The 26,678-nt window shown below is 37.0% G+C and overlaps 1 protein-coding gene across 15 annotated transcripts in view; it reads left to right on the top strand.

The window, feature by feature from the left end:
• Positions 1 to 26,678, top strand: part of Zfp385d (zinc finger protein 385D) — a 383,190-nt gene that overhangs the window by 214,094 nt on the left and 142,418 nt on the right. For 9 of the 15 annotated variants that reach the window (XM_087585516.1, XM_087585520.1, XM_087585518.1 and 6 more), the window contains 1 exon segment: positions 16,092 to 16,202. The exons of the other annotated variants lie outside the window; for them this stretch is intronic. In XM_087585516.1, the coding sequence (XP_087441642.1) occupies positions 16,092 to 16,202 (111 nt within the window). 15 annotated transcript variants of the gene reach the window in all.

Here is a 26,678-nt window from a genome sequence, read left to right as displayed (position 1 = left end):
ATGGGAGGAGGGTTCCTTGGGGCTCAAAGCCCCAGTGTAGGGGAAAGCCAGGGCAGGGAGATGGGAGGGAGTGGGTTGCTAGGTGGGGAAACTCTAATAGAGGCAGGGGGAGAGGGGAAGGGATAGGGGGACACCCGAGGGGAAATTGGGAAAAAGAATAGCATTTGAAATATAACTAAAAAAAATCCAATTTCACAAAAGCCAATAAAAAAAGGGAAAAAGAAAAGAAAGAATCATTTTAGCATGGCAATTCTTATGGTACATTTTATCCACTGGAAAAATTAGACCAAATTTAGGACAACAGATAATTATCTTAAACAAAAGTCATTCCTTTTTTTTTTTTTTTTGCTAACATTTGCAATAGGCTTCTTTTTCCCCTTATATGGAGCATAGTTACTTATATCATATAATACAATTTGAATGTGTTCTTCTCTCTCTTTTTCAGTCAAGTGGATTTTTTTCTAGTTCCATCATTTGTCTGCAAATTTCATAATACAATTTTTTAAACAGCTGTGTCATACTTCATCGGGCAAATATACTATATTTTCTTTTGAGAGATATTTAGGCGGTTTCCAATTTCTAGCCAATTATGAACAGGACAACAATGAACCTGATCCATTGTATCCTGTGGTAGGATAAATTGTCCTGTACACTGAAGTGCACGTATGACTTGAAAGTTAGGTGTGAAGAGATCATACAAGTAACCTACACTGGTTTCGTAGGAGATCCATCCAGGTATCCTCAAACATTCACCAAGACATTTAACAGTGAAGTATACAAAAGGTAAATCTATAAAAGTACAAGGGAACGAATATATTTGAAAACATTTATTCCCCAAATCACAGAAGCAGGAATGTAGCTTCGTGGCCATATTTAATTTATCTACAAATGTCACATATTTCATTTTGTAAAGTTTCAAAACTATTTAAAGAATTGCAGACTTCTCCATAAGTGGTCAGTTCAATTTGTTTCTATTCTGGTTTTTAGATGTATCGCTTCCTTGAACTCTTTCCTTTTTTCCTAGATCCTGGAAAATCACAAAACTCTTTCAGATGAAAATTGATTGTGTGACTAAGAAGTGCTCTAGCTGCTATATCAGTTACTAAAGCGTCTTCCTTTGAGTTACTGGGCAAGAAGCCATTGTTAATTTGTATTTTTTTCTTTAATTAAAATGTCCCACAAGCAGAACCTGAGGAAAAATATGCTTCTACTTTTTTTTCAGTGACTAAAGAATTTGTGGTGTTTTCTCAAGTGAAAAATCTGAGTTTCCTGTATTTGTGTGCACATTTGGCTTGCAAAACCACTTTCTGAGTAATTGGGTGTATTACCAAATGTTTCATTACTGCTAATACTTTTGCTAAAAGGCAATGTGAAAAACTATATATTTCTTTATACTTTTCCTTTTGCAATAACCTGTGCATATTATGATTTGATTAGAAATTCATTCATACTTCCGTGCTTTGAGATTTACTCAACCTTAACCATTTTTCATTGTTATTAATTGATCTTCTTCATTGTAATTTCTAAAGCTGTTCTACAATGTAAACTATTTTCTTTACTTGGATGATATAGATATTTCCCCATATTCTTTGTTGTTCACATATTTTGCTAATAAAGTGTAATACAGTAATTAATAGTAAGTTGTTATGGTAGGCAAGATGGATCAGCTGCTAATGGTCCTTGCCACCCGCTATGATACCTGAATGTGATCTCCAAGATTTACATAGTAGTAGTAAATATCTTCTTTTATTGTCCACATAGGTGTTAAGGTATGCACACACATGCACACATACTCTAATGCAAAATAATTAATGAATGCATTGTTATAATTAAAAGAGATATGGTTCAAATAGATGATTCACTATTTAAAGAGGCTTGACACTAAGTCTGATGACATTAATTCAGTTCTTTTTTTTTTAACATTTATTTATTTTATGGATGCGAGCATACTGTTGCTCTCCTCTGACACACCAGAAGAGGGCATCAGACCCCATTAAAGATATTATGAGTCACCATGTGGTTGCTGGGAAATGAACTTGGGACCTCTGGAAAAGCAGCCAGTGCTCTTAACTGCTGAGCCATCTCTCCAGGTCCTAGTTCAATTCTCTGAACCCACATAGAATAAGGAAAAAACTGATTCCTTTAAGGTATTTTCTGGCCTCTACAAATGTAGTATGGCATGTATACATGAAATCACATATACACACATGATAAATAAATAAATACTTAAAAATTTACAAAGATTAAAGGATTTGGAAGCGTTGAGTTTAAATCACACATAGAAAGGTATCTTGCTTCAAGAACCAAAATGTATGAAGACCTAAAATTCTTCCATATTTGAAAGGACAAAAACAAATGCAGACAGAATGCTTGCTGATCTTGCAAAGGGCTTGATTGGGTTCCCATGCCAGGTAGCTTATAACTGCCTCTCATGCCATTTTTTGGCTTTCATGCGTGCCTAACTCATATATAGACAGACAGACACACAGACACACAGACACACACACACATTAAAAGAGGAAGAGGAATAAAATAAATGTTTCATTCAGATCCTGAGGACATTATCAATTATGATACATGGGTCCTTATGGACAGTGCATCTCCTATTTTAGTGCCTGCTTTGTGTTATCTGTCATTATTTTCTTCATCTGTCATTTGAAACTTCATGTGGCTAAATTCATTCAACAATGGGAAACTCAGGTAGAGACTGACCCATGTTCCAGAGCATCCCAGGGAATGACAGTCTCTACCTGAGTTTCCCATTGTTGAAAGAGCACGGGCCTCGTATTCTCATTGCTGAACAATAATGGCAAAATCAGCTAGTTAACGGGGTTTTTCTCAGTGTGTCTGGACTAACACCAGGCTCCTGTTACACATCCTAGAGTCACTGAGTCATAATTTAGCTTCTATTCACTCAAATGGGAGACCTAGAAATAGGGCTCTGGGAAATGTGAATGAAAGAGTTAAAGATACCAGGTGCGGAGGCAGAGGCCTGTCATGTTAGCAATTGCTCAGAAGGCTGACACAGGACTATCACCAGCTAGAGGTCAGTGTTTGCTACATCAACAATGAGCAAGAAACCATCTGTTTTTCCTTACTTGGGGCAAATGTAAAAGGTTATATTAGCATTCTATCCTGGCAAGAAATTACACCTGCAATATAGTGAGCTGGTTTCTTCTTCCTTTTTTGTCAGTATTTTTCTTTGTGGCCTTTAGTGCTTGTCAGTGAAAGAAGAGGACCAAATATAACTTACAGTTCTTCCTGGATATCAGACACAATGTGTCATAGGAAGTAATACATACTTAGAGATTATCTGTATAGGTCCATTTAAAATTGTGACATCCAACAACAATGAGTGGTTAACTACTCACTGTCTAGTCATTTATGGAAATTGTATTCCACTGTATTCTACTAATGATAGGAAAATGAAAATTAAGTGAAAATATTGTTATAAATTTTACTATAATTTGACTTGTCTGTGTCTTCATTTCCTGAGAGAAGTTCTTCTTCTTCTTCTTCTTCTTCTTCTTCTTCTTCTTCTTCTTCTTCTTCTTCTTCTTCTTCTTCTTCTTCTTCTTCTTCTTCTTCTTCTTCTTCTCCTTCTCCTTCTCCTTCTCCTTCTCCTTCTCCTTCTCCTTCTCCTTCTCCTTCTCCTTCTCCTTCTCCTTCTCCTTCTCCTCCTCCTCCTCCTCCTCCTTCTCCTCCTCCTCCTCCTCCTCCTCCTCCTGCTCCTGCTCCTCCTCCTCCTCCTGCTCCTCCTCCTCCTCCTCCTGCTCCTTCTCCTGCTCCTCCTCCTGCTCCTGCTCCTGCTCCTCCTCCTCCTCTGGCTCCTCCTGCTCCTTCTTCCTCTTCTTCTTCTTGTAGAACATTTATTATTAATAATTAATTATTTTATGCATTTGCATGCCAAATGTTTCTATCCTCCAGGTCACTCCTCACAAATTTCCCACTCTGAGAGGATGTCACCCTCCTCCCCCAGTATATTAGGTACATCTGTTCTCACTGAGGCCAGACAAGGCAGTCCTTTGTTGTAAATGTGATGGTGTCCTTGGAACAACATGTTTGTATGTTCTTTGGTTGCTGACTTAGTCTCTAGGAGCTCTCAGAGGTCCAAGATCATTGACAATGTTGGTCTACCTATGGGGTTGCCATCTCCTTCAGTTCCTTCTGTCTTTCCCCTAACTCTACCATAGAGGTCCACAACATCAGTCCAATGCTTGGCTGTAAGTGTCTGCACCTATGTCAGTCAGCTGCTGCTAGAGCCTGAGAGGCATCTTCTAATGCTCTAAGTGATTTCTTCATTGTGACAGGGACCACCTTACATTAGATTACAGGGTGGAGCCTAGTCACCAGAAAGACAACCATGAGTTTCCAGGGTTGGGGATTTCAATCAAATGACCTTCTTGCAGTGGAAGGGGGCTGGAAAAATGGCCAGTGGTTCCATCTGGAAACCCTGGCTATATCTGTGCTTTCAGGCTGCTATGTCTGTCTTGGTGTGAAAACAGAAAGGAAGAGACCCTTTTCCATTCTCTTGGGAGCAAGGGTCACTCTGCGTTTGGGTTCTCCTGGTTCCTATCCTTAGGTCATTTTATTGGAACTTAAGGCTATAGTTCTTGTCTGTCTATTTATCTATTTACTTATTGAGAGGTTCATACACGGGGGCCTTGAATCCAAGATTTGTAGATGTTGATGCATGCATATATATTTTTATATATGAGCATGGTACCTCAGAACACCAGGAGTAGTAGGGAAATTTAGTGAGTGGTAGTTACCTTTGTACTTCTTAGTCCTGTGACATCAGAAGAGAACATAGATGGATCTTTGGAAAGCTAAGGTGAACATACTACCCATTGATCTGCAGCTCACATAAAGTGTCCCACAGTATCACCTTTAAAAAGGTTGTACTGAATTGCAACAAGTATCATCCCCTAAGACAGCCTTTGCATTTCCAGACTTCCTGGCATTTAAGCTCTTCTTCTTTGATTTAAAATCCAAAAGCCATGACAATAATAGAGCAAAAGGGTAGGAGATATTTCAGAGAAGAAACACAAACTTAGGGTTAAACTTCTAAGCTCAAATGGCATGGGACTATAAGCAGAGAACTGGGCATGGAACTGTAACTTCTGAAACATTCTCATTTATAAATCTGTTTAGCAGAAAGCCCAGAGAGGAAGTTTTAAAAACCTGAGTCATGGATAGCAATACAAAGGGCCTAAGCCTGAAATGAAGGAAAACACGCTCATTTGGCTTCAAATAAGGCTATAGGCTGAGTTTGAAATGTAATTTTGTTCTAGAGACAGGGAAAGCAATAGGTAGAGTTCAATTCTTCTCTTTTATTTGTGTTTGGGATCAGGTTAATGAAATTTGAAATGCTGCTCTTTAATTTTTAAAAACCAGACAAGGACACCACAGTATACCACGTGGATTTTTATCTTCTCTTTGTCTTTTCTCTGAGTGACATGTTGTGTCCTTGGAATATGTTTCAAGGCTCCCTGCATGAAGTTTTTCTATGTTACAGTGTTGGTTGCTCTGTGTCTTTTATTTAAGAGATATCTTAATATTTCATTCACACATTCACAATAAATTTCTTTTCTCCGTGTCCTTTGCATCAGAAAATCATGATAAATTTAGAAGCAATAGGGTAAACCTGTGTTTACACTGTTGTAGAAGTCATCACTTGAGTACATTTTTTTTTGTTCTTTTTTTCAGAGCTGGGGACCGAACCCAGGGCCTTGCGCTTCCTAGGCAAGCGCTCTACCACTGAGCTAAATCCCCAACCCCTACTTGAGTACATTTTTATAGATATCTCTAAGATTTTATTTTTTATTTCTTCATTGCATATTCTCAATGTCTATGTTGAGATTCTGATTTTTTTCTAAAGAACATTTGACTCAAGAATCCCTCTTTTTAAGTATCATGCCCATGCTGACTGCCTTTATTTTACATCTTGTAGAATTCTGATGATGATATGCTTGTATTATAAGATATGATTATTTAACAGATGGCATACTCTGATTTATAGGATAAAATGTATATGATCCACTTTGTAAGGAAATATCATAAATATTTATAACTTTAGAAAAATGGAAAACTGGCTGTGTGACATTCCCCAGGTATGATAGTAGGTTCTGGCGTTAGTGTACATCATGTCATATGTAACTTAGTTAAATATTTAGAATTAGAACTAGTTATTGAGAACCTGAACTTCAAATTTAATCAACGTATGCTATTTTATATAGGATATTACTATTAATTTTCAGTTAAATTTCTTAGATTTTAGTAATTTTGTGTGATTAGATTCCTGAACTTATAACAGTTTTTGATGAAGTCACATATAATTTATGACATCCATTTATAAGACACAATTCAGTTTACATTTGCAACCAACCTATAAAGTATATAGGTAAATAAAATAAGTAGCCTTAATCTACTCAAAGGATAAACAGGCTGAGAAAGAAATTGAGGAAAAGACATCATTCACAATAGTCCCAAATAATATAAAATATCTTGGTGTGACTTTAGCCACGGAAGTGAAAGATCTGTATGACAAGAACTTCAAGTCTCTGAAGAAAGAAATTGAGGAAGATCTCAGAAGATCAAAAGATCTTTCATGCTCATGAATTGGCAGGATTAACATAGTAAAGATGGCCATTTTGCCAAAAGCATTCTACAGATTCAGTGCAAACCCCATCAAAATTCCAACTAAATTCTTCACAGAGTTAGAAAGAGCAATTTGCAAATTCATTTGGAATAACAAAAAACCTAGGATAGCGAAAACTATATTCAACAATAAAAGAACTTCTGGGGGAATCATCATCCCTGACTTCAAGCAGTATTGCAGATCAATAGTCATAAAAACTTTATGGAATTAGTACAGAGTCAGGCAGATAGATCCATGGAACAGAATTGAAGACCCAGAAATGAACCCACACACCTATGGTCACTTGATCTTTGACAAAGGAGCTAAAACCATCCTATGGAAGAAAGAAAGCATTTTCAACAAATGGTGCTGGTTCAACTGGAGGTCAGCATGTAGAAGAATGCAAATCGATCCACTCTTATCACTATGTACAAAGCTTAAGTCCAAGTGGATCAAGGACCTCCACATCAAACCAGATACACTCAAACTAAGAGAAGAAAATGTGGGAAAGAGTCTCGAACACATGGGCACTGGGGAAAATTTCCTGAACAAAACATCAATGGCTCATGTTCTAAGATCAAGAATCAACAAATGGGATCTCATAAAACTGCAAAGATTCTATAAGGCAAAAGACACTGTCATCAGGACAAAACAGCAACCAACAAATTAGGAAAGGATCTTTACTAATCTTACATCTGATAGAGGGCTAATATCCAAAATATACAAAGAATTCAACAAGTTAGACTCCAGAGAGCCAAATAACCCTACTGAAAAAGGGGGTACAGAGTTAAACTAAGCATTCTCAGCTGAGGATTATCGAATGGCCAAAAGCACCAAAAGAAATGTTCAACATCCTTAGTCATCAGGGAAATACAAATCAAAACAACCCTGAGATTCCACCTCATTCATACAAGTCAGAATGACTAAGATCAAAAACTCAGGTGACAACAGATGCTGGTGAAGATGTGGAGAAAGAGGAACAGTCCTCCATTGTTGGTGGGATTGCGAACTGGTATAACCATTCTGGAAATCAGTCTGGAGGTTCCTCAGAAAATTGGACATTCCACTACCTGAGGACCCAGCTATACCTCTCTTGGGCATATACCCAAAAGATGCTCCAACATACAACAAAGACACATGCTCCACTATGTTCATAGAAGCCTTATTTATAATAGCTACAAGCTAGAAAGAATCCAGATGCCCTTCAACAGAGGAATGGATTCAAAAAATGTGGTACATCTACACAATGGAGTACTACTCAGCTATCAAAAACAATGACTTCATGAAATTAATAGGCAAATGTAATGAACTAAAAAATATCATCCTGAGTAAGGTTACTCAATCACAGAAAAACATACTTGGTATGCACTCATGATAAGTGGATATTAGCCAAAAAGCTCGAATTGCCCAAGATGCAAACCACAGACCACAGGAAGCTCAGGAAGAAGGATGATCAAAATGCAGATGCTCTCACTCCTTCTTAAAAGGGGGCAAAAAGTATCCATAGGAGGGGATATGGAAGCAAAATTTAGAGCAGGGACTGAAGAAATGGCCATTCAGAGCCTGCCCCACATATGGCCGATATATATATATATATATATATATATATATATATATATATATATATATATATAATCTCCACCAAAACTATATAAGATTGATGAAACTAAAATATGCATGCTGTAAAGGACTGAATATAGATCTCTCCTGATTGACACATCCAGAACATGTCCAATACAGAGGTCAATGCTAGCAGCAAACCACCAAACTGAGAACAGGACCCCCTTGGGGGGAATTAGAGAAAGGATTGAAAGAGTTGAAGGAACTTGCAACCCCATAAAAACAACAATGCCAACCAACCAGAGCTTCCAGGGACTAAACCACTACAGAAAGACTATACATGGACTGACCCAGGGCTCCAACTGCATATGTAGTAGAGAGTAGCCTTGTTGGGGCACCAGTGGAAGGGAAAACCCTTGTTCCTGCCAAGGTTGGTCTCCTAGTGCAGGGGAATATGGGGGGCAGTAAGGGGGATGTATAGGGGAAATACCCATATGGGGGAGGGGAGGGGGATGGGAGGCAATGGGAGCTCATGGACAGGAAACCAGGAAGGGGGATAACATTTGAAGTGTAAGTAAAGAAATATATCTAATAAAAAAATTTTAAAAAGAAAAAAGAAAGACAGCAATATCAATGTTATATCAAGCCATAGCCATATTCTAAGGATATTGGTAGGGTTTGGTTAAAATAAAAAGAATATAATACTTTGCATTTTAAAATTTGATGCATTAGTCACGGTGATCAGAGCATCAGTCAAGTCAGACAAAACAATTTGACACATGTCACATTTGCATGGAGTATCTGGCTCTGAAATACCTCCAACAAAATCTTGATTGAATATAGACACCCTTCCTCCAATTTTATATAAATATCACAATAACTGCTCAAGCTTATGAGACAAAACAAGTGCTGGGTATTTGTGGAGCACATCTTTGATAATAAATATACAGGGTGCTTATATTTTAAAGTATCATTATAGGAGAAATGTAATATCCTTTAATCACTATTTATTTTGGTTGTGAGCCTAGCCTTTAACGGCTGAGCCATCTCTCCAGCCCCTTTAATCACTATTTATTAAAGCATAATGGATCATGGAAAGAATTCACTTTCTGTTCTATGGTTTTTTGGGTATATGGATAGGAATGATATATCTGGGTCCTCAAGTAGTACTGTGTCCAATTCTCTGAGGAACTGCCAGACTGATTTCCAGAGTGATTGTACCAGCTTGCAATCCCACCAACAATGGAGAGGTGTCCTTGCCAGCATCTGTTGTCACCTGAGTTTTTGCATTCTTCTACATGCTATCTTTTATTCACTGGGTGGTTTTAGCTCCTTTGTCAAAGATCATGTGACCATATTTTTGTGGGTTCATTTCTGGGTCTTCAATCCTTTTCCATTGGTCTACCCGCCTGTCTCTGTACCAATACCATATAGTTTTTATCACTGTAGATCTGTAATACAGCTTGAGGTCAGGGATGGTGATTTCCCCGGAAGTTCTTTTATTGTTGAGTATAGTTTTCACTATCCTGGGATTTTGTTATTCCAAATGAATTGGCAAATTGCTCTTTCTAATTCTATGAAGAATTGAGTTGGAAATTTGATGGGGATTGAATGTGTAGTTTGCTTTCAGCAAGATGGCCATTTTTACTGTATTAATTCTGCCTATCCATGAGCATGAGAGATCTTTCTATCTTCTGAGATCATCTTCAATTTCTTGGCATACCAATCTTTCACTTGCTTGGTTAGAGTTACCCCAAGGTATTTTATATTATTTTTGACTGTTGTAAAGGTTGTTGTTTTTCTAATTTCTTTCTTTAAAAAAACTGTAAAATAAAAGAATGCATGTGAGCAAAAGGGTGTGGCACATATATACTGTGGGACACCCTGTGACACAATACAGCTTCCACAATGAAAAGAAAGAAAGAAAGAAAGAAAGAAAGAAAGAAAGAAAGAAGGAAAGAGAGAAAGAGAGAAAGAAAGAAAGAAAAAGGAAAGAAAGAAAAAAGAAAGAAAGAAAAAAGAAAGAAAGAAAGAAAGAAAGAAGGAAAGAAAGAAAAAAGAAAGAAAGGAAGAAAACGGGTCTTTTGTGTGTACTGAATACTTGCACGGAAGGTCAGTAAGACCCAGTTCTCTGAGTTAGTAGCCTCATTCTGCTTTTCACCTGAAGGATGAAGGAGAAATAATTTTGTATTTGTGCTGTAGAAGTGTGAGAAGACATTTTAAAAGGTGTAAGTCTAACCCCAGGAAGCAGACTGAGCTATCTGTATGGCCTCTGAGCTCTCAAATTTGGTGTATTGGTCTTTTTGTTCCTGTGGAAACAGGAATGAGGGGACTTGAGGAAATGATTAAAAACCTGTCTGGGATTTAAAACATGGCAGTACCTATGGAGAAGATTTCTACACTAGACCTCTTCCTTTCCTACCATTGTCCTGGAGCAGGTTTAATTGAAGGAAAGGGCCTATTGTTTTTTTTATTATTTTCTGTGGAGAAGTAAAGAAATGGAATCGAACTTAAAAATGGTTTTAAATTGTTAAGACTGAAGAATAATGTTTGTAGTCTGAGCTGCAATCTCTACAAATATAAGCCAACAGGTTAATGCAGAAGAACATTATGATGTAGCCATCTGAAAGAAGACTACTTAGTTATAATGAAGATAAACCTGTGAATTTATGTGATAGTGTGATGAGCTATAAGAACCTTAGAAACCATCATGACCTCATGGTCTGGAATACTATTTATATGAAGTTGTGGAAATGGCAAAATTTTGGTGACAGGAATACTTTCTTGGCAGGCATAAACCTCACTGTTCAATGTATAGCACATAAAATTAAAACGTAGTGACAGAAAGTTGGCCAGTTGTTTCTAGGCCTTAATATTAGTCAGTATTATATGCAAATAACACCCAGGAATGGATATTTTTAAGGCAGCATGGTAAGACTGAGCAGTAAGCAGGAAGGGGGACCCTGTAATTTATTAATACTTGGAACTGAACATAAAATTCACTGGGACAGCCTAGTTTTCACAGAGAAATTGGAAAAATATTTTATATAGATTATTTTGTCTTGTGTTTTTGAGACCTGGTCTCACCGTGTAGCCCAAAATGGTCACAAAGCTTTGATCTTCCTGTCTCAGGTACCAGAGTTCTGGCAATTACAAGTGTGCACTACATCTCCCACTACGATAATCAACTGTGAGGAAGGCAGAAGGTGAACTTTGTCCTGTCCATGACTTCTTTTGATTGCTCTAAACTTTTGACTGAACATGAAAGTGGTGGTAATAACTGGAAGACATTTAATAATCACTAGATTCCACTTGTAATATACATTTTAAGGCCAGATTGGACGAGCAGTCGAGGAATTATGAATGACAGAGATTTAGAATTTCTCTAACATACAAGCTGATAGACAGGACCAGATGACTGGCTCCTGTGCTGGAAAATTTAACAATTTTTGACTAGGAGTATTAGTAAACTATGATATGTAACAAAATAAGCACTAATAATAATTTCTTAGGCATATTCTTCACTCTTACTGTGACAAATCATTTTAAAGCTATCTCATGGCACCATTATTTATTTAGCAATGAATATGAATGTGTGTCAGATGTTTCAAGCTAAATGTGGTGGTGCATACCTACAATACCAGCATAAAGAAAGCTAATTAAAGGATTATGTACTTGAGAGCAGTCTGAGATCCACTAAGTTTAAGGCGTACCTGTGTTTTCTCTGTGTGTATATATACATAACATTCAAAAATGTAAACACCAATATAATGATGTCAACAATTTTTATCAAAATATAAGGTTCTTGTTACCTTTCCCCTTTCACACACTTTACAATATATCTATCTATACCTACACACAGAATGATGCTCAGTAATTTTAATGAGTCGTAGATAAACTTAATTCAAACTTTAAAAATTGGAAACAATAATCAATAAAATTCTTGCAACCCAAGTACAGGAACACATCAAAATGATCGTCCATCATGATCAAGTAGGCTTCATGCCAGGGATGCAGGGACGGTTCAATATACAGAAATCCATCAACGTAATCCACTATATTAACAAATTCAAAGAAAAAAACGTAAGATCTTATTAGATGCTGAGGAAGCATTTGATAAAATTCAACCCCCCTTCATGTTAAAATCTTGGAATGATTAGGAATTCAAGGCCTATATCTAAACATAATATAAGCAATATACAGCAAACCAGTAGCCAACATCAAACTAAATGGAGAGAAACTTGAAATAATCCCAATAAAATCAGGGACTATACACTGCTGCCAACTCTCTTTCTACATATTCAATATAGTATTTGAAATCCTAGCCAGAGCAATTAGACAACAAAAGGAGGTCAAAAGGATACAAATCAGAAAGGAAGAAGTCAAAGTAACACTATTTGCAGATGATATGATAGTATACATAAGTGACCTCAAAAGTTCCACCAGAGAACTACTAAGCCTGATAAACAACTTCAGCAAAGTGTCTTGGTATAAAATTAACTCAAACAAATCAATAGCCTTCCTCTATTCCAACAATAAACAGGCTGAGAAAGAAATTAAGGAAATGACACCCTTCACAATAGTCACAATTAACATAAAATTTCTCGGGTTGACTCAAACCAAGCAAGTGAATGATCGGTACAACAAGAACTTCAAATCTCTGAACAAAAATTTGATGATGATCTCAGAAGATGGAAAGACCTCCCATGCTCACGAATTGGCAGGATTAATATTGTAAATATGGCCATCTTGGAAGAAGCAATCTCAAGATTCAATGCAATCCCAAAATTCCAACTAAATTCTTCACAGAGTTAGAAAGAGCAATTTGCAAATTCATTTGGAATAACAAAATACCCAGGATAGTGAAAACTATCCTCAACAATAAAAGAACTTCTGGGGGAATCATCATTCCTGACCTCAAGCTGTATTATAGAGCAATAGTTATAGAAACTGTATGGTATTGCTACAGAGACAGGCAGGTAGATCAATGCAATAGAATTGAAGACCCAGAAATGAACCCACACACCTGTGGTCACTTGATCTTTGACAAAGGAGCTAAACCCATCTAGTGGAAAAAAGACAGCATTTTCAAAAATGGTGTTGATTCAACTTGAGCTCAGCATGTAGAAGAATGCAAATTGATTCATTCTTATCACCCTGTAAAAAGCTCAAGTCAAAGTGGATCAAGGGCTCCCACATAAATCTAAATACACTCAAACTAATAGAAGAAAAGTGGGGAGAGCCTCAATCATATGGGGACTATGGAAAATTCCTGAAGAGAACACCCATGGCTTATGCTCTAAGATCAAGAATCAACACACGGGACCTCATAAAATTGCAAAGCTTCTGTAAGGCAAAGGAGAAATGCCAACCAACAGATTGGGAAAAGATCTTTACCAATCCTGCAACTTATAGAGGGCTAATATCCAATATATACAAAGAACTCAAGAAATTAGATTCAAGAGAATCAAATAGCCCTTGTAAAAAATGGGGTACAGAGCTAAACAACAAATTCACAGCTGAGGAATATCAAATGGCTTAGAAGTACATAAAGAAATGTTCAACATCTTTAGTCATCAGGGAAATGCAAATCAAAACAACCCTGACATTCCACTTCACAGCAGTCAGAATGGCTGAGATCAAAAACTCAGGTGACAACAGATACTGGCAAGGATGCGGAAAAAGAGGAACATTCCTCCATTATTGGTGGGATTGCAAGCTGGTACAACCACTCTTGAAATCAATCTGGAGGTTCCTCAGAAAACTGAACATAGTACTACCTGAGGACCCAGCTATACCACTCCTGGAAATATACCCAAAAGATGCTCCAAAATATCACAAGGACACATGCTCTACTATGTTCATAGCAGCCTTATTTATAATAGCCAGAACTTGTAAAGAACCAAGATGTCCTTCAACAGAGAAGTGGATCCCAAAAATGTGGTACACCTACACAATGGAGTACTACTGAGCTATTAAAAACAATGACTTCATGGAATTCATAGGCAAATGCATATAACTAGAAAATATCATCCTGAGTGAGGTAACCCAAACACAACACACACACACACACACACACACACACACACACACACACACACACACACACCCCAAACAAAAACAAATAAACAAACAAAAAAAAACCCATGGTATGCTCTCACTGATAAGTGGATATTAGCCCAAAAGCTCAGATTACTGAACACATGAAGCTAATGAAGGAAGATCAGCATGCAGATGCTTCAGTCCTTCTTAAAAGCGGGAACATAAATATTCATAGGACGAGATATGGTGACAAAGTTTGAAGCAGAGACTGAAAAAATGAACATTCAGAGCCTGTTCCAACTGAGGATCTAGCCTATATTCATACAGCCACAAAAATTAGACAATATTGATGAAACCAAGAAGTGCAAGCTGACAGGACCATGATATATCTGTCTCTTGAGAGGCTCACCCAGAGCATGACAAATACAGAGGGGAATGCTAGCAGCCAAACATTGAAGTGAGTCTAGGGCCCCTACTCAAGGAATTAGAGAAAGGATTGAAGGCACTAGAGGGGTTTGCAACCCCATAAGAACAATAATACCAAACAACCAGAGCTCCCAGGGACTAAATCATTATACAAAAAGTACACATGAACAGACCCAGGGCTCCAGCTGCATATGAGGCAGAGGATGTCCTTGTTGGGCACCAATGGGAGGAGAAGTCCTTGGTCCTGCCAAGGCTGGACCTCCCGCCCACCCAGTGTAGGGGAATGTCAGGGTGGATGGTTGGGTGGGAGAAGTTGGTGTAGGAGGATGGGATATGGGGTTTATGAATGGGAAACTGAGAAAAGAAATAACATTTGAAATGTAAATAAGTAATATCCAAAATAAAAAATAAATACAAAAAATAGTGAAGTCTCCCTCCAATAAATGGACACAAGTGACCAAAAATTCTTTTTTTATTTATTTTATTTTATTTTTTTTATTAAGTTGAGTATTTCTTATTTACATTTCGAATGTTATTCCCTTTTCCGGTTTCCAGGCAAACATCCCCCTAATCCCTCCCTCTTCCCTTCTTTATGGGTGTTCCCCTCCCCACCCTCCCCCCATTGCCGCCCTCCCCCCAACAATCACGTTCACTGGGGGTTCAGTCTTAGCAGGACCAAGGGCTTCCCCTTCCACTGGTGTGACCAAAAATTCTATCCATGAATTATAGTACAGACCAACGTTTTGATGTGACACTAATTGTTCGGGCTATTTCTGTGGCCCCTGTGCCAGTGCTTAGTAATGGGATAGTATACTTAACAGAATTGAACTGATGATGTTAACCTTGTGTTGTTCATACTCATCTGAACGGGATGGATGGAGATAACTGAAATTTCACTGAGACTGTTTGATTCCATTTATATGAGTCCATTTAAGGTTAACATGTAGGTAGTTGCATGTGTGTTTTTTTTTTAAGTCTAAATGACACTACACATAGAATAAAGTGGGATAATGTTGCATAGTTCATTTTCATGGTTGATCAGGTGGTTTGAAGTCCAGGTTTAGACAATGATATAAACACATTTCAATGTTAGGCTTTCCACTCTAATAAGAATTTGAGTTCCCCTAAACCTTTAATTATATATGAATATTATCAAAACTATGATAAGGGTTGGTTCTAAATGGGAAAAACAACTAAGTATGCAGATACCAATGTGAACATTTGTTATCTTCTTATCATACCACTCTTTGGGTTTACTGTTATCTATATTCTAAGACAGAAGAAATGCCTTTTCATGGAGTAAATATGTTGTTTATAACATAAGCAATAGACAGGAGTTGTGAAGATTTAAGAAAATATGTAGCATTCAGTGAAACTGACAACTTTTATTTCTCTGTTTTTTTTTTTATTATTATTCTTACAGATGGACCCTATTCAGAAAGCTGTAATAAACCATACATTCGGGGTTCCTCTTCCTCATCGGAAAAAGCAAATCATCTCATGCAACATTTGCCAGTTGAGATTTAATTCAGATGTGAGTGTACCACTTAGTCACTACAAAATGCATTATATGCTTCTAGTTTTTAGGGTTCTTTTTTCCTCCAGCAACTGAAAATGCCCATGTCCAAAAAAACCTTGCAACTCCATGTGTCAAATAACTTGTGAGCTTACTATCCTATATTTGTTTTTACCATAGAAAAATTGCATGTACAGTTACATATACTTCAAGTTTAGTGTTTTGTTTTTGATATCTTAAGAATACTTTATATATATATATGTACATATATATATATATATATTATGCTTTTTCTTTGGGTATTATCAAATTCAGAGTCAGTGAAGCTTTCAATATATTATGTCTCAAAAACAAGACAAATCATTTTCCAAGACCAAGCTTTTTGCTCAGTATCAACACAGGTTCCCACTTCCAACTCAGTGCTGTGAGTCTCTCTCTCTCTCTCTCTCTCTCTCTCTCTCTCTCTCTCTCTCTCTGTGTGTGTGTGTGTGTGTGTGTGTGTGTGTGTGTGTGTGTGTGTGTGCGTGTGTTCTCAGAATGGTATATGAACAGGAAACTTCAGAGATCTTAACTGAGGGCCTGCCCTGCCCGATCGATTGAAAGTGTTGGGGAAGCTGTCCACAAAACATCCAAATTATGTGAGGAGGAAGGTAGATTGTGGATCCATCCTAGTGGTACCAATGGTGTCTTGTAGCAAATGTGAAAGTGTTTGTGCCTCCTTCCCAATCCCTAATTCTGCTTTGGGGTAAAGTTACTCCTGAGAAGTACAGAAGAAAGAATTGCAGATTTAGAAGAAACGGGAGATGGACACCTCTTATTCAGGCTGTGAGCAAATAGAAGGCCCATTTTCTGCTATCATAATGAACTCCCACCGTGAATTGCCATTGTACCTATCTTTTGCTATTTTGTTTTATTTCTCTTTCTTCCATTTTTCTCCACCCTTTCAACTGTATAACACTCCATAGAAGAGAAGGGATAGAAAGGAAAAGAGACAACATTATCATTAGATTACTTTCTGCTGGTTAGAGGAATCAAGTTCCTTGGGAGATCTTTGATCTTTACCATCTGGATATCTAATTCCTTCTTATTTTTTTCTTTGTGCATGACTGCTTAACAAATTTCAACCAAGTATAACCAACAGCAACAAAGCAGTAACCAACATACCCTGCCTCTCAGGGCCCTGAGATTTATATGCCCTTGGAAAAGTCCCTAGAATTCCAAACGTCACACACTCTCACAAACTATCTGTAGTTAGCAAAATCACTTCCCTGACAGGGCATGAAGCAAATCATAGTCAGCTGCTGTGGACAGTCTTAAACAGCCTCAGTTTCTACAACAGGGATTAAAACCAACTTAGTCTTATAACATTGCTGTGATTTTAAAGAAACCAATGTGCCAAAATTGTCATTACATGCCATTGCTTGTGCAAAATAGCCAGATGGTTTGAAGCATTTCATCTGCTAAGAACTATGAGCAGTGACCAGCCACATAAAATTCATATGGCCGTTGCAAAAAGTTCATGTCTTCTATCAAGAGAACAATTGTTATTTTGTTTGATGATTTATCTCATGAAACTCAAAGATTTTCTTGCAATAAAATATTCTTTCTGCTGTATTGAAAAAGGAGTGCTTGCCTCGGTGTATCCTTTTGCATTTGAACTCCTTAGACCAGTTCAAGTGCACTTGGGTATTTTATAATCAATTGAAATTTATTCGTTCTAGAGGCTGGGAGGTCTGAACCTAAATTGCTGTAATTTTAGAGTCTGAAGAATATGTTTTCTGGCTTATAGGTATTATATTTTCACCACTCTTCCATAAGAGAATGGTTGAAGGAGGTCCGGTGAACACCAGTTTAGGCCCTTATAACCTGATCACAATAACAAAGGCCCCATCTAATGTATTACCTAAAGGGTTAGGATTTCAGTGTGAGAGTTTGGCCAGAACAGAAACACCAGATCATAGTCTCATGTGAATGATTTAATAATATATTACCTGCTTAAAATGAAACATCAAACAAGATCTCTTTTTTTTTCTTTTTTTTCGGAGCTGGGAACTGAACCCAGGGCCTTGCACTTGCTAGGCAAGCACTCTACCACTGAGCTAAATCCCCAACCCCAAACAAGATATCTTTATTTACGTAGGATATTTTTAGTGGTTTTAAAATTTGTTTTTAAAAGCTGAGCATTTTGATTTGACTGGCACCTATGTTTATCACAAGTTGTTTAATCCATGAAAAATAACATATTATAAAACAACGATTTGTATATAATGATTTCTTACAACTATCGTAAATATGTAGCATCCTACTGAGATGTAAACAAGAGTTGTGAACTTATTCTGGTATTGTTGTTTTTTAGCATAACATTGTACTTACTTTTTTGCTTGTTTCTTTATTTAAAACTTTGTTTATGTGTTCAATTTGTATTTTTTTCAGATCAGCTTATAAATGGGGTTAAATTACTGATGATTTAGGTGATATGATAAAAATTATTTGTTCAGAAATGGTCCCTATGTTCTCTAACTCTCAATACCAGTGCTGTAAATTATGAGTATATTTCTGAACACTGGATACATGAAAACACATTTCTCTCACCATTATTTAAAGTGGCTTCTGCTTGGTCCTTAAAGTGAATAGGAATTCTACTTTGGAAATTATCATATAAAGATGACTCGACTCCTCTAAACCAAGTTGCTAGCTTCTCACATGTGACGAGGTCGTTTTATTATCTCCACCTTGGAACAATTTTGATGCAATATCTCCCACTGTATTAAAAGAAATTATGCACATTAGGGGTCAGAGAATGCTTCAAGGATGTTAGACCTCAAATCCATGGGACCTTGCACTGAGTAGAACAATTCCACTTTCCATATCAGGCAAGGGCTTCGGATTGAACATTCCCAGTGATGAGCCATTTTTTTTCCAGAAAATGTTTCCAACTTCAGGTGTTATTTTGTCTCTCCTAGATTGATATTCATGGTTTGTAACTATGAATGTTGCTGAATAAACTATTAGTGACATTTACATTCATAAATTCTATTATTAACTTTAATCTGAAGGAGGTTATACAAGAATTCTTTTCTTCTCAAATATAATCTTATTTTCTCATTAAAAGACAATAGTTATTTAATTTGCTAAAAATGTTTCTAGGTGACATAGAGTGCTCATGTATGCTTATCAGGGAGAGCTGACTACTATTCTCATAAGATTGCATTGAGAACTCTAATGTATGTAGGCAAAGGAGTAGCCAAGCTATCATGGTATTTGGGTTTATAGGTCTCAGTCATCATTAACTATTGTACACTTGACCCATTATTAGACAGTGTGTATGTGTACTTGTTGTCTATTTATACTGTGGCTGTGAAGAACACAAATATGTCACCATATTTTCCTGGGGGCAAGAAGTCTACACAGGTCTCTTTGCATGTTATCAGGGTGTTGATAGAATTTTATTGCTATAAAGGATTCTGAAGAAGAAAGAACACAGCTTCTTCTGGTTTGAGTTCACAGAGGCCTCTCTTCTTCTCTAGATAATAGTACTTTGCTCAATTGCTTTGACTCTTCTGCCCAATTTGTGCATATTGATAAATCATACTAGGGCAGCCTAAATATTCAGGATAATTTTCTCACTTTTAATTAAGCTGACTAGCAAAGTTAATAGTACCTGCTAGCCTAAACCCATTTTTCCACTTCCTATCTCAAAGTTTCAAGGCATGAGACTTTAGCCATCTTTGGGAGATTGCTCTATATAATAGATGCTTTCTGAGGAAGACAGACTAGGATTCCAAGTCAATATAATTAATGAACGTTAATTTCATAATCCACTTCACTTGCTCTGTATTTTATAAGCTTGTATGAATTCATTATTCTTACATTTTTCTTAACTTTATATTCAAAGATGGATGTAAACTCATCATATAGGGTTAATTTTTCAATGATTGTTATTATATTTGTTTAGCTATCTATATATGTATGTGAAGGGGTTTATAATAGCCTTCATGTGAAGTCAAAGTCCATCTTCACTTCAAACACGTGGGTCCCAAGGTTCAAACTTATATCCTCAGGCTTAGTGGTAATCCCCTTTAGCCTGTGAGCTCTCTTGCTCCCTTAGGGTTAATTTTTTTAAGTGATAGCGTTGATTATCTTTTAATTTAAAGACCTAGTATTTATTTAAAAGAAAGGCAACATTTCGACTATATTTTGCCATTATAATATAAATATTGCAGAATTTAAACGTAACAATTTGCTGTCCCTTAGAGATGTAAAATCATCCTTGTTCTTTCATGCTTCAGGAAGAACTAAGGCATGGGAAGCAATGGCATTACATGCTTATTGACCTGAAGTGTTCTAAACTACTACCTTTATAAACTGCATAGATGCTGAATGCCGTATCAACTAGACTTTTCAGTTTATGTACTACATTAATACAATCCCAATGTACAGATAAATATACATTTATTTGACTTGATCATATTTTAATCACAATGAAAATGCTCTCAATCCTCAAACCATTGCATATTTATTCTTTTCAGGTAAATCTAAATTTTATTTTCTTGTTTTTGTTTCTATGTCTAGAATGTTCTGGAGCAACTGTTATTCCCTTGTATGTGTGATTGAATTTTCTGTCACTTGGAAAGTGTTTTTGCCACAGGAACCCTTTACATTTCAAAGCTTCTTCCCTTTGCAGTGAAAATAATAGCTTACACCTCTTTGCATCTCTAGATCATGAAAATTCAATTTTCTGACCCCCTCTAAGCTTTCATTTATTTGTTTAACCCTTCCTATTAAAAACTATATCATTTGATATTGTACCATACCTGTTTCCTATATGCTCCACCTTTTTTAAAGCCCTGCAGATAGCTTATGAAATGTCACAAATTGCCTTCCAGTTTCCATCTGAAACCAGAGCTAAGGCCCAAAACATGCACAGAGAGCTGGTCTCCCAGGAGCACTCTCACTCCTAAGCCCAAAGGTGAGACCCCACTTTTGCTAAACTAACTGTCCAAAGAGGGACACTCCAGAAATACACAGGACATAGGAACCATGGAGCAGCCTGGAACAGAACACTTCCTATCTTACAGCACTCATTCCCAAAGAAAGCTGGTCCCCAAGGAGTGATCTCACTCCTAAGTCCACAGGTGAAATGACACTTTTGGTCCACTAACTGTCTAGAAAGGGATCCAACAAGAGCACACAGGGCACAGGAACTGCAGAGCATCATGGGACAGTATCCTTCCTGTCTCCTGCAATCAGAGTTGAGGCTGCCCCACAGTCCTCCAGACACAAAGCCTCCCAGGAGAGAGCAGGTGTCCCAGAACTGCTCCCCCCCCCCTCCCTAAGATCATAGGATCATAGGCCACAGGAGTGACAAGCTCCACTCAGAGACAACAAGAGCAACTAACATCAGAGATAACAAAATGACAAGAGGCAAGCTTAAGAACCTAAGCAACAGAAACCAAGACTATTTGGAATCATCAGAACCCAGTTCTCCCAGTACAGCAAGTATTGGATACCCTAACACATCAGAAAAGCAAGAATTGGATTTAAAATCACATCTCATGATGATGATAGAGGATGTTAAGAAGGACATAAATAACTCCCTTGAAGAAATACAGGAGAACACAGGTAAAGAAGTAGAGACCTTAAAGAAGAAACACAACAATTCCTTAAAGAGTTACAGGAAAACACAACCAAACAGGTGAAGAAATTGAATGAAACCCTCCAGAATCTAAAAATAATAATAGAGACGATAAAGAAATCGCAAAGAAAGACAGCTCTGGAGATAGAATTCCTAGAAAAAGATCAGAAGTCATAGACGCAAGCATTATCAACAGAATGGATGAGATTGAATAGAGGGTCTCAGAGGCCAAAGAAAACACTGACATAATAGTCAAAGAAAATGAAAAACGCAAAAATACTTCTAAACCCAAAACCTCCAGGAAATCCAGGACACAATGAGAAGACCAAACTAAATTCTTAGGCATAGAAGAGCATGAAGTTTGTCAATTTCAAGGGCCAATAAGTGTCTTCAACAAAATTATAGGAAAAAACTTTCCTAACCTAAAGAAAGAGATAGCCCTGAACATACAAGAAGCTTACCAGACTCCAAATAGACTGGTCCAGAAAAGAAATTCCCCTATCACATAACAGTCAAAACACCAAATGCACAAAAAAAAAAGAAAGAAAGAAAGAAAAGAAGAGGGAAAGAAAGAAAGAAAGAATATTAAAAGGAAAGAAAAGGAAGAAAAACAAAGAATATTAAAAAGCAGTAAGGGGAAAATGTAAAGTAACATATAAAGGCAGATCTATCATAATTACACTAGATTTCTCAACAGAGACTACAAAAGCTAGAAGATCTTTGAGAGATATCATACAGACCCTAAGAGAACACAAATGCAAGCCCAGGCAACTATATCCAGCAAAACGCTCAGTTAACCTAGATGGAGAAACCAAGCAATTCCAAGACAAAACCAAACTTATAAAGTATCTTTCCACAAATCCAGCACTACAAAGGATAACAGATGGAAAACTCCAACACAAAGAGGGAAAATACACTCTAGCAAAAGCAAGAAACTAATATTATTTCAGCAAACCCCAAGGAAGATAGCTACCCAAGCAAAATCGCACAGTTAACAGCAAAAATAACAGGAAAGAACAATCACTATTCCTTAATAACTTTTAAGATCAATGGACTTAATTCCTCAGTAAAGAGACAGACGAACAGATTGGATATGTAAACAGGACCCAATATTTTGTTGCATACATTATACACACCCCACTGGCAAACTCAGACACCACCTCTGAATAAAAGGCTGGAAAATAATTTTCCAAGCAAATGGTCTGAAGAAACAAACTGGAGTAGACATTCTAATATCAAATTAAATTGACTTTCAATCAAAAGTTATCAAAAAAGATAACTCATACTCATCAAAGGAAAAATTTACCAAGATGAACTCTGAATTCTGAACATCTCTGCTCCAAATGTAAGGGCAACCATATTCATAAAAGAAACTTTACTAAAGCTCAATGCACACATTGCACCACAGAAATAATAATGTGAGATTTCACCATGCCACTCTGATCATGGACAGAAGATAGAAACAGAAAATAAACACAGACACAGTGAAAGTAACAGAAGTTATGAACCAAACGGATTTAATAGATATCTATAAAACATTTCATCCTGAAACAAAAGCGTACAACTTCTTCTCATCACTACATAGTACCTTATCCAAAATTGGTCATATAATTAATCATAAAATAGGCCTCAACAGATAAAGGAATATTGAAATATGCCTTGCATCCTATCAGATTACTATGGACTAAAACTGGTCTTCAATAACAACAAAAACGACAAAAAGCCCACATACACAAAGAAGCTGAAGAATGCGCTACTCAGTGATAACTTGGTCAAGGAAGAAATAAAGAAATTAAAGTCTTCTTAGAATTTAATGAAAAGGAAGGCACAACACACCCAAACTTATGGGTAAAATGAAAGCAGTGCTAAGAGGAAAACTCACAGTATCCGTGCCTCCAAGAAGAAACAGGAGAGAGCATACACTAGCAGCTTGAGAGCACACCTGAAAGCTATAGAACAAAAAGAAGCAAATACACCCAAAAGGAGTGGATAGCAGGAATTAATCAAACACAAAGCTGAAATCAACCAAGAAGAAACAAAAAGATCTGTACAATCAATGAACAAAACCAGGAGCTGGTTTTTGAGAAAATTAACAAGATAGATAAACCCTTACCCAGACTAACCGGAGGACACAGAGACAGTATCCAAATTAACAAAATCAGAAATGAAAAGGGACACATAACAACAGAAACTGAAGAAATAAAAAAAATTATCAGATCCTACTACAAAATCCTATACTCAACAAAACTGGAAAATCTGGATGAAATGGACAATTTTCTAGACAGATACCAGGTACCAATGTTTAATCAGGATCAGATAAACCATCTAAGGAGTCCTATAACCCCAAAAGAAATAGAAATCTCCCAAGTAAAAAAACCCAGGTGGGTTTAGTGAAAAATTTTATGAGAACTTCAAAGAAGACCTCATACCAGTACTCTTCAAAGGATTCCACCAAATAGAAACAGAGAGAACACTATGCAATTTGTTCTATGATGCCACAACTGTACTAACACCTAAACCACACAAAGATCCTACAAGTAATCTTACCAGGATTACTATAGCAAAATGAACATCTTGCTGAAAGCAATCTACAAATTCAATACAATCCCCATCAAAATTCTAACTCAATTCTTCATAGAGTTAGAAAGAGCAATTTGCAAATTCATCTGGAATAACATAAAACCCAGGATATCAAATACTATTTTCAATAATAAAAAAACTTCTGGGGGATTCACCACCCTTGACTTCAATTTATATTACAGACAATCGTGATAAAAACTGCATGGTATTGGTACAGAGACAAGCACTTAGATCAATGGAAAAGGATTGAGGACTATGAGCCCACACACCTATGGTCACATGGTCTTTGACAAGGGAGCCAAAACTGTCCAATGTAAAAAAAGACAACACTTTCTACAAATGGTGCTGATTCAACTGGAGGTCAGCAGGTAGAAGAATGCAAATTGACTCATCCTTATCACCCTGTATAAAACTTAAGTCCAAGCGGATCAAGGACCTCCACATCAAAACAGAAACAATGAAACTAATAGAAGAGAACTTGGCAAAGAGCCTTGAACACATGGGCGCTGTGAAAAATTTCCTGAACAGAACACCCATGGCTTATGCTCTAAGATCAAAAATTGACAAATGGGACCTCATAAAATTGCAAAGCTTCTGTAAGGCAACAGACATTGTCAATAGGATAAACCGGCAACCAACAGATTGGGAAAAGATTTTTACCAATTATACCTCCAATAGAGGGCTGATATCTAATAAACACAAGGAGCTCAACAAGTTAGACTCCAGAGAACCAAATATTTCTTTTCAAGAATGGGGTACAGACCTAAACAAAGAATTGTCAACTAATGAATATTGAATGGCCAAGAAGCACCTAACGAAATGTCCAAGTTCTTATTCTTCAGAATAATGCAAATCAAAACAACCCTGATTCCACCTCACACCAGTCAGAATATATAATATATGTTGCAGCTAACAATAGGACTGAGCACAGGGACCCCAATGGAGGAGTTAGAGTAAGGACTGAAGGAGCTGAAGGGTTTTGTAATCCCATAGGAAGAACAATAATATAAACCACTGAGAACCCCCCAGAGCTCCCAGGGACTAAACCACCAACCACAGAGTATACATGGCTATAGCCTCATATGTACCAGAGGATGGCATTGTCTGGCATCAACAGGGGGAGAAGCCCTTAGTCCTGAGTAGCCTTGTTTCCCCAGTGTAGGGAAATGCCAGGGTGTTGAGCTGGGAATGGGTGGGTAGGAATGAGAGCATCTTGCTAGAATCAGGGGTCGGGGGAGTGCATGCATGAGAGAGGGGAAAAGGGATAAGATTTGAAATGAAAATACATAAAAATCCAATGAAAAAGTAATGTCCCAAATTATGTTGAATGTACTTAAATCAGGTTTTCTTTCCTTGATGCAACTTTTTCTTGAATAAAATATTTAAATATTGGTTTAAATATATTGTATTGTGCAAAATCTTCTAATTAAAGGCTGAAATGTTGTAATTTGTTAAATTATTTTATCATCATCTTAAAATAAGCATGAATTGCTATGTGGCCTGGGCAGGTTAGTAAATTGCTTTTGATAGGCAAATTAAAATGTGGCCAACATGGATATAAGGTGATATCCATGAATGAAACGAATGAATTAATGAATTAGTATTTAATGATTGTTTGTAGAATATGAAAGAAGTCTCAAGTTCCAAACTAGGTATATAATGTGTTTTTATAGTCAAACTCATTTTAATAGAGTTTTATTTCATGTTAGCGAAAGAAGAGACTGCTAATTACTTTTTACAAGCTAAGGTGCACTGTAAGAGATTTATTGGCCAGCTGCCCTGTACCTTGTATTCTGGTTGAATTTCAGTCAAATAAAATACTCTCACCAAAAGCAAATTAGGGGAGAACACTTTTAGCTCATAATTTCAGTTTTTCATACATCAATGTTGGGAAATCACAGCAGCAGGAGACATCACATCCATATTGAGCAACGGAGACAGAAGAAATGCACTTATGCTGAACACTTGTTAGTTCTCAGCTCTCTCCTACAATCTAGTCCAGGACCCCAATTTATGTAATGGTGCTCCCTACATTGATCTAAGGCTTCCATGTCAATTAAGGCAATATACATATTTCTCCATCAACATGCTTACTGGTCAACTTCATCTAGACAATTCCTCAACCAAGACTCTCTTCCTAGGTGGTTCTAGATTGTGCAAACATTCAAAACAAATGAAATGGTTGCTTAGTTAGGGCAATGTTCACTTCTCTACCATGTATCACTCCTCTGGTCTAGATCAGACCATAGGTCCATTATCATGTTGCAAAGTACACTTCT

The sequence above is a fragment of the Rattus norvegicus genome, chromosome 15, assembly GCF_021556685.1.
Source record: "Rattus norvegicus strain SHRSP/BbbUtx chromosome 15, alternate assembly SHRSP_T2T, whole genome shotgun sequence".
Taxonomy (NCBI): domain Eukaryota; kingdom Metazoa; phylum Chordata; class Mammalia; order Rodentia; family Muridae; genus Rattus; species Rattus norvegicus.
Note: the sequence above shows the minus strand (reverse complement) of the source record. Positions and strands in the feature narration are given on the sequence as shown.